This window comes from Marmota monax, unplaced genomic scaffold, assembly GCF_021218885.2.
Source record: "Marmota monax isolate L192 unplaced genomic scaffold, Marmota_monax_Labrador192_F-V1.1 WCK01_AAM20220418_F8-fsc00090, whole genome shotgun sequence".
In the NCBI taxonomy this organism is placed as follows: Eukaryota; Metazoa; Chordata; class Mammalia; order Rodentia; family Sciuridae; genus Marmota; species Marmota monax.
The window spans coordinates 5864009-5879944 of NW_026695219.1; the positions used below are offsets into that span (position 1 = coordinate 5864009).

The following is a 15936-nucleotide window of genomic DNA, read 5'->3' on the forward strand; positions in this document are numbered from 1 at the left end:
GTTCTATTCAGGCTTCAACAGACCCAATGACGTACTCCCATGTTGGTGAGGGCAATCTTCCTTGTGCAGTCTACTAATTCAAATACTAATCTCTTCCAGAAATATCCTCACAGATAAAGCACAGAAATAATGGACTGAGAATTTCCTAGCCCAGTCAACACACTAAAATTAACTATCACATGTCCACCCACCCCTTGTCAACTTGGCACTCATACACATCTTCTTAAACCATAACCTCCAAAAGACCAGTAACAAGTTCATAATTCTGCTTAACATAATAAACTAACGTAATCCCGCCTTTAAACACCTTTGCTTTCTGAGGTTTCAGTTATCTAGGGTAAACCTCAGCCAGAAAATATTAATGGGAAAATCTAGAAATAACTCATAAATTTCAAATTGCATGTCATTCTGAGCAGCATGATGAGAAATCATGCCATCATGCTTGGTCCTGCTTGGATGAGTATCATTCCTTTGTCCAAAATATCCAAGTTATGTATACCGTATGTGAGTATACAGTCACGTGGCAGCTAGCTTATTAGTTTGACCATCACAGTATTGTGATGCTGTGTATAGGGTTTAGTTCTATGTGTGATTTCAGACATCCAGTAAGGGTTTTGAAATACATCTCCTGAGAATAAGGTGGGACTACTATATCCTGTGTACAACCAAAAAAAAAAAAAAAAGCACTCCCAATGTTTACCACACGGAAGAGAAAAAGTCATTGAATGAAGTTTACTCTTCTCCTGATATCTGGAAACTTAAAATTATCATGAAAAATTAACCAATATTCATAGTATTTGTATTATGCTACATAATGGAATAATAGATATTTTGCTTAACATAAGTATTTATACAATCATTTATTAAAAAATGACATGCTCATGACAATTATAGTCCTCATTTGGTCATGTGGTTGTACTGCTATTTATAACTGCCTTCTACAACACATTCTGTATTCCCTTTCCCTTCAGCAAGCAATTCAGTCATGTTTCTTTGCTCAGCTGGATAGTCCAAATATTCGTTCCTGAAGGGTCTGAGTCATTAGTAGTACTACCTAGATGCTGGATGGGTGGCTATAGTTTTCCACTGACCTCGCAGGGTAAATTAAGAATTGTTCCTAACGCTCTTTCTTCCCTCCATTGTTGAGCAGTAGTCCAAATCCCCTGTGATAATCTAGATCAATCAACCCCAACCAACACCATCTCTTCATAGCATATTGATTCAGAGGCACAAGGAGCCCAAAGTGGCCAGGTGGCAGTCTTAACTTCCATTTCAATGGAATTATTGTGTCTCCTGGTGGAAGTATTCCTCCCTTTAGAATACAGACCTCTAGGCCAGCAGAAAATAAATCCTGGGAACAGGAAGCAAACATTTTGTAATGGATCTCTAGGTGTAACAATGAGTGATCCCACTCCCACTTTCAAACCTTGACTCCTGAATCTGTAAATCCTAGCTACTAGAGAATTAGAACCATATTTTAGGCATGGATTGAGTATCTGCAGCCTTCTGGAGAACTTTGTCCCAAACCTACAAGGTTTGCTACCCAGCTAGTACTTCAATCAATTTTTTCAAAAGGTCATTTCACTGTGTTAACACAACAGTTGTTTGAGGATGATGGAGAACATGGTAATGCCAGTGAATTCTAAGAGTGTAAGCCCAAAGCTATGCTTCTTTTGCTGTGATGCTGAGTTCCTTGATCAGAAGTAATGCTGAGTGGAATACTGTGATGATGGATAAGGTATTCAGTAAGTACACAGATGGTAAATTTGGCAGAAGTGTTGCATGCTAAAAAGGCAAATCTGGATCCAGGATAAAACACTGCCTCTTCCATGATAGAAATATATCAATTGTAATCAACCTGCCACCAGAGAGCTTGATGATCACCCCAAAGAACTATGCCATATTGGGGGTTCAGAGTTGGTTTCTGCTGCTGGCAGATTGGGCACCCAGCAGTGGCCAGTCAGGGTGATCTTGGTGAGTGGAAGTCCATGTTGCTGAGTGTGTGTGTAAAATGCATAACCTCCATCCCTGCCGCAATGGCTGCTTAGTTCATACACCCTCTGGGCAATGACAAAGTTTGCAAGGGAAAGAAGCTAAGTGGTTTCCGAAGAATGGACCACCCAATTCACTTATTAAAGCATTCCTCTAATGAGGTCATCTTTTGATGAGCATTCACATGCAACACAAATGTCTCCACATTTTTTACCCATATAGGGAAGATTTATCAGTATACATACCTCCTCTTCCAAAGGTTTTTGTCATTAATTTTCCAATTGTCTTCCTTCCAACTCCCTCAATAACTAGCCAAACTGCTGGCTTAAGCTCATAAATCTGTATATAATTGCATGCCTGGCCATTTCTCTTTCTAAGCAAAGAACATAACCAGATGTTTGAAGTTCTGATCACTGAGGTTTCCCTTCACCACTGTCCTTCAGGGTTGTCCGAGAAAGGCTGTAGTGCTACAGCCCTTCAGGGTTGTCCAAGAAAGGCTGTAGTGCTACAGCTGTTTACATTCAGGTGGTGATCACATGTCATGGGAGAACCTTCTGTAAACTAAGCCCAAGTGTTTCCCTGTCAACTGATCCTAGGCAATTCCCCATGAGGCCATAAATACAGGCTGGGAAGAGAAGGCAGGGTAGCGTAGCAGAAGGGGTACAATAGACATTTGGGCCACCACTTTATATAATTTATTTGTGCTCTTCACAGGCACAATTCCTAACAGGCCCCAATTCTGTATGTACCATTTCCATTAATGTATTGTTGTGCATGCCCCATGTTATTGCTTAGAGGATCAGGTAACAGTTCTCGATAGAGAGCTTGGGTTGCATTGTAACTGGTGGCCCAAGGTCATGTTCAGTCTTTACTGAGGTTCAGTAGCAGCCAATATCTGTCTCACAAAAGGACAATAGTTATCTGAAGATGAAGGCAAGGCCTGGCTCCAAAATTCTAAAGACCTGTGTTGTGATTCACCTATATGGACCTGCCAAAAGCTCTAGGTACATCACCACCTACCACTGTCACATTTGCTGGATCATGTAGCAGCTTGCACAGCACCCTGGTCCATTATCGAGCCTTCTCTTATCCTGGGACCCACTCAAAACTATCAGTTTTTCAGGCAAATGGCCTGGAATAACACACCTAAATGAGGAATATGTTGCCTCCCAAATCCAAAGAGGTCCATTGGGCATTGTGCCTCTTCATAGGTTGCAGAAGGTGCCAGATTCAACAATTTGAAAGGTGAAGGCACCACACCACTAGATGCCTAGAAATTTCACCGAGGTAGAAGGCCTCTAAATTTTTGTTGGATTCATTCTTCACTTTCTGATATGTAAATGTCTTACCATTTAAATCTAGAGTGTTTGGTAATCCTTGGTAATCAGCTTAGGTTTGGTACTTCTGGCTAATCAGATTAGAAGAACAGCATTATGTCATCAACATAATAGACCAGTGTGATTCTTTTTGTGTTGCAGCACTCAAGAGTTGATCAGGGCCTCAGGCAGGTGCTCTACCACTAAGCTATATCCCCAGTCCTGATCAGTGTGATATCTAGCAGAAGGAAAAGGTGATTAAAATCCCTGCAAATTAAACTATGACATAGGGTAAAGTTGATATGCCCCTTAGGTAGGACAGTGAAGGCCTACTGTTGGTCTTGCCTACTGAAAGCAAACTGGTAGTCCTTAATAGGGATGGGGAAAAAAAACTCCACACCCCAGTTCAATGGCTGCGTATTATCTAATGAGGGATGTGTTAATTTATTTAAGTAATGAAATGATATTGGGTACAGCAGCTGAAAATGAGTAACCACCTGATCAAGCTTATGACAATTCACTGTCATTATCAGAGGTCTGTCTGTCTTCTGCACAGGCCAATCAGGAAACATGGTTGTGGTGGGAATCACTACTCAGGTGTCTTTCAAGACCTCAACTGTGGCACTAATCCTTTCTCCAAGAATGCAATATGCTTTTGATTTACAATTTTCCCAGGCAGAAGCAGTTCTACTGGCTTCCACCATAATAGTCTTCAATCCACATGTCAGGGTACCAATATAGTTTTTCAAGCTGCCAAGTATTATTTCAATTAGCTGTTCTAGGGGGCACAGGGGGGAACAACCACATCATTGGTTTAGGGATGCACTCTGAACCACACTTGAGCTAAAACACTGCTGATCCCCTGATCCATATAAGCTCCTACTGTAACTGGAGAATCACAGTGACGTTTTGGATCTCTTGGGCTCAATGTCAGTTCAGAACTAGTAGTCTCCCAAAAGATAAATTATTTCTCTTTCCCCCAAGGCACAATTACATTATAGTAAGAGCCCACAAGAACCCTTTGGGAAAGGTTAGGAGAAAGACTAATAGTATATTTTTGTTGGTGTACCAGGGTCCTTACCTAAGGGGACCGGGAATCCTCCTTTAAAAAAAAATATTTTTTAGTTGTAGTTGGACACAATACCTTTATTTATTTTTATGTGGTGCTGAGGATCGAACCCAGGGCCTCGAACATGCTAGACAAGCGCTCTACCACTAAGCCACAACCCCAGCCCCTGGAATCCCTTTTACTCAACCTATTTGTAACTTTGGATATGAAGTATACTGTTTGTAGGAAGCATGTAAGTTGGTTCACATTTTTGGTTTTGTTTTTTAATTCCTTCCAACACTCTTTGCCTTTTGATTATAGTTTAATCCATTTATATTTACAGTAACTGCAAATAATGAAAAATTCCTCCCGTTATTCTGTATGTCTTATACCTTTTTTCATTTCTTATCTCTTCCATTTTCGCCTTCTTTTGTATTGATTTTTTTTTTTTGGTGGTATTCTGTTTTAATTCACTCATTTCCTTTGGTATATGTTTTCTTGATATGTTCTTACTGGGGGATTACATATAAATACTCTAAATTTTATGAAAACATGGTCTTAATACCAACTTAGATTCAATGACATACAACTCTGCTCCTCCCCTATTCAGTTCTGAACCTGGCTTTTTGTTGTCATTGTCAAAAATTATATTTTTATACCATGTACCCTGTAACAAATTTTAATTTTAATGTATTTGTCTTTTTAAATTATATAAGGAAAAAAATGGAATTATAAACAAAAAACACATTAATACTAGCTCTTAATAGTTACCTTTACTGGAGGTCTTCATCTCTTTCTATTGATAGAGGAAAAAATGGACCCTTTTTCATGTTTTGATCCACTTATTCCCCACCACCACCCCGCTTCTGGATTATCTTATATCGTTTTACTCATTTTTCTACTTCTTGTCATTTTCTTATTTGTGACACTGAATATTAAAGGCATATATTGAAAGACTTCTAAGTTTTTTGTATCTCAGGCTTTTAAAACATTTTACCCCTATGTATTTGTTCTTTCTCATGACAATGCTACATATTTCAATTATATCAGCTTTATGATGATTTACCAACTGGTGAAGGAAAAACTTCCTCTCTCATGTTATCTTTTCATATACATCTTAGAAATTCTTGCATTTCTATTCAAATATATTCATCAATTAATAATTAATTAATTGATATCAATTAATATCATTTATACTAAATAGCCTGTCAACTATTGAAATATCTTATTCTATCATATAGTTCTTCTCTACTGAATTTTAAAATTTGGAGTATATGTTCCAGCATTTTTTCCTGTGCATTTGGACCTACAGTACTCTTCTTTCATATGAAACATGTTTTGGTTGTCCAGCCTTGTGTTCCTTGAATTTGCTACCTACTTTACCAGCACATTGCTCATTTTGTTTAGTTGCTCAAACTGTTCAAGTTCAGCCTCTTGGCCTTTGCACATTATATCCCTTTGACTATTAATCTAGCTGATCTGTTTAAATACTCACTAACGCTTTCTCTGACCCTTCCCACATTTAAATGTGTTCATTCACTGCATCCTATATTTTTCCACTATGGCATATAATATCATTCATTGATACATGTTTCTTTAACATGTTGTTCTCACTATAATTAATTTCAGGAAGGCATACTTTACGATCCCTGCTGCATAGCATATCTAACACCTAGCAGAATCTGGTACACAGGTGCACATGTGCATAAACACACAGTATTCAATAATAAATTGTTATTAGTGCCTTAAACAATTAACAGATAGCTTACTTTAGAAGAAAAACAGAATTACCCAAATTGGCTGAAAAAAAAAAAAAATCAGTAAAAAAGATCAATAGGAATTTTTTGGTCAAAAAATAAAATAAGCCTACTTCTGACTTGGGAAGAAAAATGGGTTCTTTATATTTGCTTCTGAACTTTCATTAAAAATGTTTCAATGATGCAATGCTTGTAATAATGTGAACTTTAAAAGCCCTTTCAATTTCCAATAGAATAAGCAATTTATTATACATTATTATTTTTACATGTTATTATTGATCTGTATAATCATTTGCATTATTCTTTATCATCCAAGAGCACTTTTGAAATTTTTTTCAAACCAAATATTAATAAAAATACATATAGTGAAGATAACCATTTAGATTCTTCCAAAATTTCTGTTTTTAATCTCTTCCTTCCTTTTCCCCACACTCTACAGGGATAAAACTCCTTCCTATATACAAATATTATGAGAACAAAAACACAATACACAAAGCATACTAGAAATATTTGATTCTTTTTAATCAGGTATTGATGGTATAATAAAATAAAGTGGCACCTAATTTAAACATTTATAGTTCATTAAAGGATAATCTACAACACAGTATGCTAAGCCTAATTGCCAAAATAACACTTTTTTTATTCAAGAAAGGAGAAATGAAGGCATGATCAAAATTATGGCCAACAATCTGGGTTCATTTAGACACTTGTAGATGCGTTTGTACGTATATTTGTAGGCACGATGTTGAAAAATCAATCCACTAGACTTAGAAATAATGATATTTAAAAAAAAAAAAAAGGAAAGATACATTTCAGTTAATGTCTAAAACTCAAGAAAAATACCCACCAAAAATCACAACATATCTTTTAATGACCACTTTTTTTTTTTTTTAAACATTAAGATTGTTGTTTTGGGGGAACATTTTTTCTCTTTGAATATTTAATTAAATGTTCAATGTATTAAATAATTTACAGAGAGAAATAAGTTGTATATTCTGTACAAATTAAAGGACCCATGAATAAGCTCCCTCCCCCTGCCAATAGCTCAATAGCAGAAAATGAACAGTTCACAATTTAAACTGAATTTATAGCATTTATAGCATTGCAAAAGTTTACAGAATCCTATCTCTTCATCCTTTTTTCTAACTGCAAAGATTACAATGACAGAATTGAACGATCAGAATGTAAAAATATTTGTGCAAAACTGCATTAATTGTTCTTACCATGGTAAAACCGAAGAACATACAATGACAATAATGAAGAAAAACTACATTTAAAGTAACTTCTTTAGATTTCAAACAACATGGATTTACTATTACTAAACACTGAAAGAAAACGTGGCACCATGAGCAGCAGGAGCAACAAATGATTCGGCAATTATGCCAGCTCAGGAGAGCTGACACTGGAATATGCCAAAGTCAATCTCCACAATAGCCATTCTTCCTATAAGACTGGAAACAATGGTAGGGCTTAAAACTCACATCAATGTCTTTATTCTTGAATTTGCAGGTCATAAAGAAATATTTAAGAAAGTTTTCCCCCCTCTCTCTCAAGGAGTGTTTCTGGAATCCTTAAAACAGTTGAATCATGGATTCTCTGGATTTACCTACACCAATCCATTTAACTGGGGGGGAAAAAAAAGAAACACAATAAAAGAATATCATCAATTTATTTGTAACATTAAGTCTTTGTGATTAGGAGATAGGTAGCCTCTTCGCCTTTTCTCAGACACACCATTTAATATTTCCCTATGGGCCTTTCACTGTCTGTCATTTCTGTTGAAGACTGTGTCCATTTCTAAACAGGATGCACAGTCAAGATCCAACACAGAGCAGTTTGCCTTACCATTCCATTTTAACTGCATATTTACAATTTCTTAATTTCCAATGACTAGGATAGTGAAATATTGGCCCAAAGTAGCAGAAACATAAAAAACTTTTAATCCAGTCCCTGATAACTAGAAAAGATAAGACCTTCGATAAATGTACTAAGCGGATACCTGAAGTGCCACTGTAAATTTTACGTATCAGAAAGGGGAGAAATATCTAGGCAAACACAATTCGAATCTGCACGGCCTTAGGCACTGCCTACAGCACCAGTCTGGGGAATCTCTCATGATGTATACTACATGAATTTAGGTTATTTGCAGAATTATTGGTTTCCATAATGTACTTTTAAAAAAAATTTTTTAATTTGTTCTAATTAGTTATACATGACAGTAGAATGCATTTTGACACACTGTACACAAATGGAGCACAACTTCTTATTCCTCTGGCTGTATGTGGTGTAGAATCACATAAGTAGTATAATCACACATGTAAAGTAAATAGGGTAACAATGTTTGTCTCATTCTACCATCCTTTCCATCCTCACAGCCCCAACCCTCTCCTCACTTCCCTCTGCACAATCCAAAGTTCTTTCATTCTTCCCTCTTCCCTGCCTCCCATAATGTACTTTTAGGATAAAACTTTATGGTATTTTTAAGAGGTCATTGTTAAACTCACTTCTATTCATATTTTAAAAACTGCTGAATATGCTTACTAAATTTGACATCAAGCTAGGAAAGAGCTACTAGCAATTTGGAAAACAAAAGTCATATTTAAAATGAACCATAAGTACAAATGAACCACAATACCAAATTCAAAACAAGTATATCACAGATTGTAAATGGAAGATACCCACTACCTACTTTACTTTCTCACATCTCAAATTTACATCAATGTAAATTAAAAAATGAAATGAAAAAGCAATCTGTTAAAAGACTTCACATAACTTCATTATGCCTAACTACCTGGCCATCTTATATTTATTTCTAATAAAGAAGTTTACTCCATTCTTTATTCTTGTTTTTCACTTCTTTCTAAATGAGATTCCCTCTTTTCTTGTATCTATTATTTCCTAATGTCTATTCAAGATATACCCAACTCTCAAGGGTAGTTTAAAAATTAAAAAAATTATAAATTAAAAAAACTATAAATCATTGTTGGTGATGGTGAAAATATGGAATAAACTTTATTAATAGAGAGAAATGACAAGAATGAATGTCAGAGGGTAAAATAACAGAATGAGATTAAATGACAATCTGCATCTGTCATCCAGAAAGGGTAAGGTAATCTATTATCTTCCACTTAAAGATGAATATTATATTTATTCTTAAATATATATATATCTTCCTGAGCATTTATGCAAATCATGAGCACTCTTCAAAGTAATATAATCTTTTATTTTATTTCAAAGGTAGGCAGGTAAGACAAAAGTAGAGAAAGAAAAGATAGTTGTTCATAAAGTGTTTCTTTACCTGGAATTTGAAGCTCATCTTCAATAAATCGAACATAATTTTGTGCATTAACAGGTAGTTCTTTAAAAGTCCGTGCATTTGATATGTCTGTATTCCATCCTGGGAGAGTCTTATATTGAACTTCAACTTTATTTAAGACTTCTTGGTTTGCTAAAAATAAAGGAGTATATTTGTCCATGATACACAGTACCTATTGTCAAACAAATTTTTGACAAGATAGTTCCACAGACATTTATCAAAATCCTTGAAGTCTCAGATGTGTTTCAGAATTTAAAATTTTTGATGTTTTAGAAAGGTAATGTAACAGTATTACAGACCATCAGGGGTAGTATTCTATAATCAAACATTTCTGCAGCAACATATGAATACTCACTATATGTGGACAGCGTTCAAATCAGGTTTTGCTTCAAATGAGTTTTGGTACCAAATTTCCATTTAAAGCATTCTGAAATTCTATTCTCTCAATTGTAAATTATGAATCTATATAATAACAGCAACCTTAAAGAAAAAGGATTGCATATCTGAAATCTTCTGAGAACTCCTGTTGTTCTGATTGAAATTTTCTTCATTATTCCATGTAACCATTTTCTCTATATCCCATATTAGAAACAACATGCAACATGAGTAATGACAGCAGTTTCTTTAACTAAAAACTGGCTAGTGGGTGCCATGGTACACCATCCAGATTTCCTTCTTGCGAATTGAACCCTATAGGCCTGATGACAACCAACAGCTCAGAGTTTCCCCGCTCCGCTGAAGGGAGCTGTTCCCCTGGGAAAGGTCATATACAGTGACTTGTCATTGATGTGAGAATACAAAGAACCTTGTCCTTTCTTAAATTTGGTTCAATTTTGAAGGGTAATTTTAGCTTCAGAGTTCCAAGAGATCAGCTGAGGACTTCTTCTTTTTTTGTTGTTGTTACTTATTTGTCTAAAAATTTTTTCAATTTACTTTTTTTTTTTTTATCAAGTGGTAATTGTGACTGAAAGTATACAAACCATAGATCAGAAAAAATGTATAGACTGGCCTCAATCAGAGAACTTCTATGTTTCCTCCAAGCTTTGCACATCAACTTTTCATAACTTCACCAACATAAAATCAGAGACTATTCCCTGTACTTCTCTTGGATTTACTGAGTCACAAAACAGTGAAGTGCTAACTGTGTATCAGTGACTAGACTAGGTAGTGAAAATTCCAAATGTTAAAAAATGTGTATTACAGAGAATGCTGGATATATACACAAAAATAATACAGAATGCTTTTAATACATCTCCATGTGCTACAATTACCAGCCACCCACATCCAGCTGCCATACTCACATGCCAGGACCCCCTTCTCTGACTCCCATGATATTTTCAATCAGAATCATCTTTAACAGATAATGTTCACCAAAATATAAGAAGTCCTTTTAATAACCATCACAATGTCATTATCACTTCCCCCAAATCAAAATCCTTAAAACAAACAAGAGGAATCATATTTGAATTAAAGATGGCTCTTTCAAGAAATTGTTAGCCTAGTGGAACCGATGGATAAGAAAATCAGTGATGATACCACAGTAGAGAATCATATGCCCAGGTATGTTATCTGAATTATTCTATGGAGATGAATTATTCCATGGCAGGGAAGAAAGAGACAAAGAGCAAGAAAGGAGAAGTACAAGGAGAAAGAGAATATATGAAGACAAAGAGTAGAAAAGAAAGGGAGGAAGGGAGGAAGAAGAAAAAAGAGAAAATGAATGAAAAGGGAAAAATAGCAACTTAAATAGCAGGAAGCATTCTCCTCTTTTGTCAATGAGCATGACTAACGAAATTTCCACGAGAGAGAACCTGCATTGCTTAACATGATAATCTCTAGTTCCATCCATTTTCTTGCGAATGACAGGATTTCATTTTCCTTTACAGGTGAATAACACTCCACTGTGTATGTATGAATATAAATACATACACACACACACACCACACACACACACACTTTAACCCTGTGTCAAATTAAGAGCTGACAAAGATTTTCTCCCATTCTGCAAGCTGTCTCTTCACTTTGTTGTCTGTTATGCAGAAGCTTTTCAATTTGCTGTAATCCCATCTGTCATTTTGTAATTTTTTACTTTTGGAGTCCTACCCAGAAAAATCACTGCCTGTACCAACATTTTAGGGCATTTCCCCTGTTTTCCTCTAGTAGTTTCAGGTATTATGTTAAGGTTTTTTTTATTTATCTTGACTTTTGTACAGACTGAGACAGGCTCCAGTTTCAATATTCTACATGTGGACATACAGTCTTGCCAGCACAATGTGTATATTTTCGTTAATGTGTATATTTTGGGTATCTCTGATGAGAATCAATTGATGGTATGTTATGGTTTAAGATATGAGGTATTCCCCCAAAGCTTATGTTAGACAATGCAATAAAGTTTAAAGGGGAAATGATTTGGTTATGAGACAGCCTTAACCTATATAAGTCATTAATCCACTTAAATGGCCTAACTGGCTGGTAACTGTGGGCAGGTATAGTTATGGCTGGAGCAGGCAGGTCACTGGGAGCATGACTCACAGCAGTGAAAAAGGTGACTAAAACACTGTAGATGTATTTATTTCTAGGTTCTTTTTTTCTGTTTCACTGGTTTGCGTCTGTTTTAATGGTAATACCATGTTGTTTTTATTATTATTACTCTGTAGTATGTATTAAAATATCCCCAGCTTTGTTCTCTGTCTTCAAGGCTTCTATATGAATTTCAGAATTTTTTTCTGGTTCTGTGAAAAATATCATAGGTATTCTGATAGAGATTGCAATGAATCTGTAGTATGGACATTTTAAATAATATTGAGTCTTCCAGACCATGAACAAGCATTTTCACCTTTCAGTTTCTTTAATTTCTTCCCCTGATATTTTGTTTTTCACTTCCTTGATTAAGTCTATTCCTAGGTATTTTATTTATGTATTTATTTGTATGGCTATTGTGCATAGGATTATTTTCATTTATTTCTTTCTCAGCAAATTATTTGGATCTTTTCTCCACCTCTTTCCCATTCTACCCCTCTCTCCATCTGTCTACCTAAAGGCTTGTCAATTTTATCTATCTTTTCAAAGAAATTCACTTTGTTGCTATTTTAGATACTATAATTTGTTATTTCTGCTCTGATCTTAGTATTGCTTTTGCTGTATCCCACAAGTTTTGGTATGTTGTATTTCCATTTTTGATTGTTTCAAGGAATTTTTAAATTTTTCTCTGACTTCCTCATAGAGCAACTATTCATTCAAAAGACTGTAGTTCAGTCTCTACTTGTTGATTTCTAGTTTCATTCTACTGTGATAAGATACAGAATATGACTTAAATGTTTTTGAATTTGTTGAGACTTGTTGGTACCTCTATTCAGTCATTTTGCTTGCTCTCCAAATATATCTCAGCTGATGACTTTTTATGGCCTAATATATGGTCTACTCTAGGGGAAGTTCATGTGCTAATGAAAAAAATATGAGTATCTTGCAGCTATTGAATGGAATGTTCTATAAGTCTTTTATGTCCATTTAACCAATAGGGTAGTCTAACTCTGATGTTTATTGATTTTTTTTTACCCCTGGATGATCTATCCATTAGTGAGAGTAGAGTACTGAAATCCCCAACTATTATGGTACTGGAGCTAGCCTCTCTCCCACTTTAGGTCTAATAGTATTTGTTTTATGAAATGAGTACATTCAAATTTATAATCATTTTATCTTCTTGAATTGAAACCTGATCATTATATAGTGACTTTCTCTGTCTCTTCTTAGTATTACTGTCTTAGGTCTATTTTGTCAGTACAGTATAGCTATTCCTGCTTGTTTTTGGATTCTATTTGTTTGGAATATCAGTTTTACATTCTTTCACTCTGTGTCCTTACTGGCAATTTGAGTTTCTTGTAGGCAACATGTTGGTTGAGTCTTGATTTTTAATCCAATCAACCCATTCAACCATATGTATCTTTTAACTAGAAAATTAAGACCACTTATATTCAGAGTTCATTAATGAAAGTATGAACTTTTGCTGGTCATTTTGACTTTCTCAGTTCTTTTGAATATTCTATTCATTCCTTCTCTCTGATCTGCTCCATGTCACAACACCCATTTCCCACTGTGTAGCACTATCAGCAGGTTTATGTGGAAATCACTCCACCAGGTCAGGTCTAGTTTGTGAGGCGACCACCTGCTGAACCAGTGCCCTACAATGTCTGTGGGGTTCTAGAGATGGGGATATGAAGGGTTTTGGAACTCTCAGAGCAGTCCAAACTCAGGCAATAGTTCCCTTCAAAGCCAGACTACCACGCAGATTTCAGATTTCCTATCTATTTGGGCTGTAACCCTGCAGGGGCCAAGAAACTTTCCAATAGCCAGAACTGCTAGTTTCTGCACTGAGTATGCTGGGACTCTTTTGACCTTTACCCCTACAGAGGGGAGATTCACACATTCCCTAGCTGTGGAGCCTGGGCAGTAGGTGATGGGATGTTTTGTTTCTCTTGATATCCTGTTGTGTTAGGTCTCTGAATTTTATAAGGTTTCCATTTTTCTAATAGTGTCTTCCATAGTTACTCACCTCCATATCCAGTTATACGCCTGCTACTTTGGTTGTTCTTTGTGAGGAAGGAGCACGTGAGTGCTTGGTACCTCTATTCAGTCATTTTGCTTGCTCTCCAAATATATCTCAGCTGATGACTTTTTATGCAACTAAACTGCAATTCAACTCCTCCCTCTGTCTAATCCTGCTTCTCTCACAGATGTTCTCAGAGCACTTTCGAACCAGTGTGCAAATCTTTATAGCAGAGTCTGTTTCCTAGGAAACTCAATCTAAGACAATTGGAACTCAATCTAACACAGCTGATGCTAGCAGTCTGAGAAAAAGGCTCTAAAATGGGAACTTAGAGCTGGATCATGGCCAGCTGTCTGGCAGTGACAACCACTAGTGATGGCAGGTAGAGTATGGTAGGCACCTTCCGTCATGTTGTAGTAGTACATTTGCTAAAATAAAGCTTTCATAGGAAATGAACTAATGCCATGTAAGTAGAAAGTAAAGCAATGGCAATAACTGAGGCATTAATAAATAAGCACAATGGAAATGGATGGCTCCTGATGAATGCCTTTCATGAACTGGAAATGTTTAAAACAAACTGAAAGTCAAGAAGGCATTCCTGATATCATTTAGAAAATCTTATCTCCTATAGCACAGAGCAGAAAAAGAGAGGGTCAGGCTCCCAACTCACACAAATAAAACTCCAGGGAATGTTGTATTCACAAATCTAGCAAGTCTGCTATGGAAAAGACTGAGACCTATTTGGTAAAAGTGAGATTCAAAGATTTTGAATGGGATATAAGGGTTGATGGAGTTGAAATCCTCAGGAACTACAGAATGTCCCACTATTTCCTACTAAAAGGCTAAGGCCTCCTCTTGTTCGAAGATGATGCAGAGGCCTATGCCTTGCAAAGAAGCATATGCATGCCTCTGTTCGATCTTTACTTTGCCTCCTCGTCAATCCATAATAGCCAGGGCCAACTCCCAACAGAACTGGGCCAAGAAAATACTTGGGAGGAAAGGGGACTATACTCTAAAAGTTCTGCAGTTTTAAGCCAACATTTACCAATAGGAACTAAGAGAGTATTTTATGGAACTACATTCTAAGGATGAGTATGCCAGATCAAGGGAAGAAGCAAGTAGAACATAAAGTTGAATTAAGAGATTACAATGGTATGACGTACTCTTACATGATGCATGACACAAAAATGATGAAAACATACTACTGGGAATATCCTGGGAAGTTTAGATAAAGTGATGAACTAGACCAAGTAGATATGTCAGAATTGTTGTAGTAGATGGTAGAAGAATGAATAAGAGACTCTGTGAGGCTTCAATTTCTAGCTATGATTGAAATATACAGTTCCAGACTAGCTCTCAAAATATATGACAACTCCTAGTGGAACAATAAGCAGAAACTATAGTGCCTGGGATAAAGGAAACTCACAAGCAAGCCCTGAAATCACTCAATTCTTTGCCTTGGGACAATTTCCTAACCACTGTTTAGAATATTGGAGTCACCAGAAAATGGAAGCTCCACTGACCTGAGGAGGTAGATATCAGATTTCAGGAAAGCAGAAGCAACTGGAATCAGCAGGGTGAGGCATCAAAGAGGGAGCTACAGAGGAAGGGACCCCCTCAAAGTCCACGAGAGAGAATCCCTTAACAGTGTGACCACTGTTGACAGTAGCAACTATAAAGTTTAGGGCAAGTCAAAGATTCTATAGATCAAGTAATACCAGTAGAGAGGAAGGAACAGGGTACAATGGAGCTCCAGTACTGCTGGATTTTGACAAAAATTCATTATTATATCTTATGAATTTCCTGACATCTGGCTGAGACACCAGAAAGGCTGTTCTTAAGAATAAAAACCATACCCTTGAGTAAAACCCACTATAAACACCCCACACTTAAGCCTAAAACCAACCAAGCTCTGCCAAGATCCACAGTGGAGACAGAATTTGAAGAATGATTCATGCCAGGTG

General features: G+C 36.3%; 1 protein-coding gene across 1 annotated transcript in view; it reads right to left on the reverse strand.

Annotated features, from left to right (window-relative positions):
• Nucleotides 1–6611: 6611 nt before the first annotated feature.
• Nucleotides 6612–15936, reverse strand: part of Adss2 (adenylosuccinate synthase 2) — a 37469-nt gene continuing 28144 nt past the window's right edge. The window contains exons 12-13 of the mRNA XM_046432472.2: nucleotides 9412–9561; nucleotides 6612–7737 (exon numbers count right to left, since the gene is read on the reverse strand). Coding sequence (XP_046288428.1) covers nucleotides 7685–7737; nucleotides 9412–9561 — 203 coding nt within the window. The 3' untranslated portion in view covers nucleotides 6612–7684. The remainder of the gene's footprint in view (nucleotides 7738–9411; nucleotides 9562–15936) is intronic.